Source organism: Otolemur garnettii, unplaced genomic scaffold, assembly GCF_000181295.1.
Source record: "Otolemur garnettii isolate 467f Iridium unplaced genomic scaffold, OtoGar3 scaffold00006, whole genome shotgun sequence".
Lineage (NCBI taxonomy): Eukaryota > Metazoa > Chordata > Mammalia > Primates > Galagidae > Otolemur > Otolemur garnettii.
This window is the reverse complement of record NW_003852401.1, coordinates 41,778,019-41,784,363: the sequence shown is the minus strand read 5'-3', so window position 1 is coordinate 41,784,363 and position 6,345 is coordinate 41,778,019. Positions and strand designations below refer to the sequence as shown.

At 37.3% G+C, this 6,345-nt stretch overlaps 1 protein-coding gene across 1 annotated transcript; it reads right to left on the bottom strand.

The window, feature by feature from the left end:
* Nucleotides 1–3,707: 3,707 nt before the first annotated feature.
* Nucleotides 3,708–5,681, bottom strand: RMI1 (RecQ mediated genome instability 1). The gene has a single exon (XM_003782985.3). The coding sequence runs from the start codon at nt 5,654–5,656 to the stop codon at nt 3,779–3,781; it is 1,878 nt and encodes a 625-aa protein (XP_003783033.1). The 5' UTR covers nt 5,657–5,681; the 3' UTR covers nt 3,708–3,778.
* Nucleotides 5,682–6,345: the final 664 nt, after the last annotated feature.

Sequence of the window (6,345 nt, the reverse complement as noted above, 5' to 3'; positions counted from 1 at the left end):
CACAGCTCACAGCAACCTCCAACTCCTGGGCTCAAGCGAGTCTCCTGCCTCGGCCTCCCAAGTAGCTGGGACCACAAGCGCCCGCCACAACGCCCGGCTATTTTTTGGTTGCAGCCGTCATTGTTGTTTGGCGGGCCTGGGGTGGATTTGAATCCGCCACCTAAGATGTATGTGGCTGGCGCCTTAGCCACTTCAGCCACAAGTACCAAGCCAACCACTCAAAGTTTTAATCTTATCTTTTTTCTTCAAGCATATTAGTTACTTTTAAGTCTATAAGTGTCTGAGAGCTTCAAGTGGTGCCTGCTAACTCCGTAATTATGCAAACTTATCCACTCCCCATCACAAATAGTGCTAGACCAGGGCAGGGACCAACCACATAAGACTTTAGAATGTATGAGCAAAGAACCCATACAGTTGACCTCTGTAACCATGGTTTCCTCACATCCATGGATTCAACCAGCCAGAGTGAAAAACACTAAAAGAAAATTGCATCTGTATTAAATATATACACTCTTAAAATTATCATTATTCTCTAAATAATACAACTATAACATTTACTTATGTATCAGTGTTACAAGATAAAGATTAAAGTATGAGAGTATGAGCATAGGTTTTATGCATATACCACACTATTTTATATCAGAGACTTGAGTATTTGTGGATTTTGGTATCCTAAGGGGGTTCTGGAACCAATCCCCCAAGGTTACTGAGGGATGACTGTACTCTCTGAAAGCAGATTCACTGCCCAGAGGAAAAGAAAATTGATCTGATCACCCTCATTTTTCCCTTCTCATTTGCTACTACCAGATGTCCTTAGGACAGTGGTTCTCAATCTTCCTAATGCCACGATGTATTTTCATTGTTACAAAGGGGTCGAGACCCACAGGTTGAGAACTGCTGCCTTAGGATCATTATTTTTTGTGTTCAGGTGTTTGGAGATTATTATGGTGGTAACTTAAGTTTCTGAATAGCCCCACATAGGCACAGATCTATGGCAACAAGTTCTCAGGAGGAGAAAAAACCCTTTTTATCCCCCTCTATTAGAATCTAGGCCAGGTCAACCAAGTTTACTCATAGTCTTTACTATAGAGCAGATTCTTCTCATTTGTTTTGTCACTGAAAAGGGCAGGTAGCCCTTTGAGATGCTGTGTAAGCCGGGGTTCCAGAGCTTTAAGTACCATCCTATTGGAATGGATGATGGGAAACCACTAGGAGATAATAAGCAACAGAATAAAAATAAGCATATTTGATGGGCTACTATAAGCATGAATATGAAAGAAGTATATTCCCTGCATGTTCGGAGAACTACAAATAATTTGATATAACTAAAACAAAAGAGTAAATCAGATTAGCAAAGAATAATGGGGCAGGAAGAAGCTAAAAGGGGCCAGATCACAAAAAGACTTTACATACTAGATGAGGAATTTGGACCTTTCCCTGCAAGTAAGGGAATGGGAGAAGGTTGATACTAAAGATTAATAAAGAGAAAATAAGAAGATATTTACTTTAGAAATATCATTTTGGTGATAGTGTGGAGAATAGTCTGAGGGCAAAATAAGGTAAATGCCAATTAGTAAACCATAGGAATAACCTAGGCCAAAGACTAAAAAAAGAATCAAAGCACTGAGAACCAATACAAAAGGATGGATTTTTTAAAAATACTGTAGCCAGGCTCCCTGCCTGTGGCTAAGGCGCCAGCCACATACACCTGATCTAGCAGGTTTGAATCCAGCCTAGGCCCGCCAAACAACAATGATGACTGCAACTAAAAAAAATGGCTGGGCATTGTGGCGGGCGCCTATAGTCCCAGCTACTTGGGTAGTAGAGACAGGAGAATCACTTGAATTCCAGAGTTGAAGGTTGCTGTGAGCTGTGATGCCACAGCACTCTACCCAGGGCAACAGCTTGAGGCTCTGTCTCAAAAAAAAAAAAAAAAATACTATAGCCAGCTTTTTAGTGAGTGAATACGAAGAGAGGAAACAAGATCTAATTGCAGTTTTCAAGCACCATTCACAGAGAGAACAGGAGGAGAACATTTAGAAAAAAGATAATGAAATATAATGCCATCCCATTTCGACTGCTTGTAGTCAAAAAGCTATGTAAGGATGTAGATATTTCTATTAGAGCATTTATCAGCAATATCTGTGTTCTTGTGCTGAGTTCTTATTATCATCCTTCAACAATGAAAAATGTTTTTAACATCTTTTTTCTACTTCTATATCATGTGTATTTATCTTCTCAATATTTCCTACTATGTTATTTTCATTAAAATTATGCAAAAACATCATTGTTTTATTTTTCAGCATTTATTTGTCTTAAAATTCAAGGCACTTTGCATTTTTTAAAAATAAAAGATTAATAACTACCTTTCAAATACACCTTTATAACAGCAAAGAGTGGCAAATAGCCTCTCTCATTTTTTTTTTATAAAGACAGAGTTGCACTTTGTCGCCCTCAGTAGAGTGCCATGGCGTCATAGCTCATAGCAACCTCCTGCTCTTGGGTTTAGGCGATTCTCTTGCCTCAGCCTCCCGAGTCACACAGCCTCTCTAACAAAATCAGCGCTTACAACAAAACTAAAAGCTTATATGTACAGCTCATTCAAAAAGGAAATAATAATGCCTAAAGATATGGATAAATGGTTTATTTTAATACAATATAGGAACTACTTACTGGACCTTAATAATAAAATTTCTAACACAGCACTTAAAATAAATTATCCTCGAAAATATATGATGTTAATCATTCAATAATATAAAATGTATGAGACAGTTATCTAGTTAACAAGATTTACCTTACATACACTAGACGAATATTTACAACCAGCACAATTTACGACTAAAGCAATTTGCATTGGAAATCTGATGTTCTGATCTTTTTTTTTTTTTGAGATAGAGTCTATGTCACCCTGGGTAGAGTGCCATGGTGTCACAACTCCCAGCAACCTCAAACTCTTGGGCTTAAGCAATTCTCTTGCCTCAGCCTCCCAAGTAGCTGGGATTATAGGCGCCTGCCACAACATCTGGCTATTTTTTGGTTGTCGTTGTCATTGGTATTTGGCAGGCCTGGGCTGGATTTGAACCTGCCAACTCTGATATATGTGGCTGGCAACCTAACCACTGAGCTATAGGCGCCAAGACTGATGTTCTGATCTACTGGGTTTTTTTTTTCTCTTAAGAACAATTTAAACAAATCTCTGGGGCATCAATATATTAGAATTAAAACTACCTATGTAATATAACTCATGGGTGAATACCAATATAATACTTTAGCAATCATCTTACATGAAATGACAACTGGAAAACAAATTTCTCAACAATATGGGTCACCAAATTCCTTCATCTAACAGTTACTATAAAAAATTAACTGGATCGGCACCTGTGGCTCAAGTGGCTAAGACGCCAGTCACATACACCTAAGGTGGCAGGTTTGAATCCAGCCCAGGCCCACCAAACAACAATGATGGCTGCAACCAAAAAATAGCCAGGCGCTGTGGCATGCGCCTGTGGTCCCAGCTAGTTGGGAGGCTGAGGCCAGGAGTTGGAGGTTGCTGTGAGCTGTGATGCCACAGCACTCTACCCAGGGTCGCTTGAGGCTCTGTCTCAAAAAAAAAAAAAATTAACTTACTAAAAAAGCCTACACATACAACAAACATCATTAAACTTTTAAAAATTAAATGAAAAAAAGCTATGAAACTTCATTTTTACTTTTTACAAAAAGTTTCTGACATAAAATCATAACAAATTCTAAATATTTCCTTGTTGTTTTGAATTGTTCTCTATTTTAGAAAATTACTATTCAACCGCTTCTTGAGATTCTCAATGTGTTCCACAGTAACATCTTGTAATGACAGTACAACTGCTTTAGACAAGGAAGGATTGAATGAAATAGTCATTAGACAGCACAAATCTATTAGATCTCTCTGACATTTCTGCAAACCTTTCAAAAACTTTTGGTACTGAAGAGGCTCTTTCTTTAATTGTTTCATTTCTGATACTGAGAACCCTATCAAACTAGTAAGTATTTCATTTATAAACTCTACATCTAGATATGCAGTACCATCAGAAATCTTTGCAGTTATACTCCAAACGCCACCAGAACTTGAGAGATTTCCAGTTAAAGTTACAATAAATGCTTTGACTTTCACTGTTGTAACTTCCTTTGGTTTGCTGGCCATTAGAACAGACAAATAGATAAAGGGTGGAGAATACAAATCCATGGCAATGGAAAAATCAGTGTTATTATCTGATGATCTTGAACAAGTCTGTAAATAGCACTCATTTTCTTTAGAAATTTGTGAACTCCTTTTTGGTACAGAGTTCACCAGCTCTCTGTTTAATATTTTATTATTTAAAGAATGTCCATCTGAATTGCTAATAGTTTGTTTTATTTGATGATCTGTCTCTGAGTTTTTATCTTTATTTGTAAAATCATGGGATAGGGGTTCGTTACACTGAACTAAAAAAACACTATTGTTTTGGTCTCCTGCAGATGGACAATCAAAAGACTCATCTTCATTAGTCATTTGTTCAGATACATTTCTTTCATTCCAATTGTTTCCACTTTTGCAAATCAAAGAACAATTATTTATAGTATTAGGATTACATGAAAATCTCTCTATACTTTTATCTGCAATTCTGTTCAAAGTCAATGGCTGCAATTCTTTAGTTTCCATCTGTTCTTGCTGAACAGTTTCTTCTAAAAGCAAGGCCTCCTCCAATGAAAAGTCATCTAATTCCCCATCCGTGAAATACATAGATTGGTTAGATGGTCTTGGAGAAATAACAAATTCTGGTTCAAAATTTGACTGTCTTGTGGAAATAACATTTGAGGAACTACCTGTGGTGAAATATCTTCTTTTCAATGAGTCGTCAATATTTTCTGTAAGCTCATCATTTTCATCAAGACTTGCTAAGAGTTCTTCATCAGAAGGTCCTAACATAGTATCTACAACTTCTGTAACTCTAGGGATATTTTGGTTAGAATTATTTGGTATGACTGAAACTACAGGATCGGGTTCCCCAATTAATCTTGCAAGTACTTTTTCTTGGGCATATTCTTCTAAAAGAGCATCTACTTCACCTCCCAACACCTTCACATTTTCTGGTTTCAATAAGAGAACACCTAGACGGAAAGAAATGTTTCCATAAATCAAAATTTTTGTGCCTGGAGGAAGATCATTATGAAGAGCTGAAATAGGCTGATATTCCATTCCCTGCATTTGTACAATTCCATCAGTTAGCTGTAGCATCAACATTCGTGAAGGTTTTGCTTCCCAAGGTCTTTGGGTTACTTGTGTTTCAGCTGTAACTAGATCATTCATTGTATTCTTTCTTCTCAACTTCTGTATCTGGGAATATGCAGGTTGGCTTACATCAACCAAGGAATTAATCTGCAGAGCATAAAATCCATTCAGTTCTCCTTTTGGAATTTCTAAAATGCCATCAGGTAAAAGAGGATGTTCCAAATCTCTCAGATCAGTAAGAAGCCATTGCTCAAACACTTGTTTATTCATTTGGGCCTGACTCAAATTAACATTATTTTGTTCTTCTCGGATCCAGTTAATACAAGCTTCCAGCCACATGTGAGGTACTTTAACATGCCAAGTAGCTAAAAGCCAGGTTTCAACCCTCAATGCAATATCAGTTACACTCATTTCTTTTAAATAAAAGAAATATGCATGTAATTACCTGAAACAAAAAGCAAAAAGTTATGATAACTCAGTACATTTAAATATAGCTTCTATAATTCTCTACATTGCTCAAACAGGAATAACCCCACTCTTTCTCTCTTCAGCATCTTAAAAATCTTTGACTTTCTACACAGCCAAAATTCTAACACCACAAGTAATCAGATTGTGTAATGAGAAAAACAAAAAGCCTGGGACAGATATACATAAGATTGAAAGTTGGCTCTGTTAAGTTATAAGCTATGAGATCTAACATAAATTTCTTAACTTCTCTATCCAGTTTTTTCATCTGTAAAATGTCAATACCACTATCTATATCTTACTACATTGTCATAAGGATTACACAAATAACATTTTGTTTTTCTTTTTTGAGACAAAGTCTCACTCTGTACCCTGTGTAGAGAGTGCCATGGTGTTACTGCTCATAGGAACATCAAATTCTTTGGCTCAGGCAATCCCCTGGCCTCAGCCTCCTGAGTCGCTAGGACCACAGGTACTTGCCACAAAGCCCAATTAGTTTTTCTATTTTTAGTAGAGATAGGGTCTCGCTTTTGCTTAAGTTGGTCTCAAACTTCTGAGTTCAGGTGGTACACGTCCTTGGCATCCCAGAGTGCTAGGATTACAGGCATGAGTCACCATCCCCAGCCATAAACAGT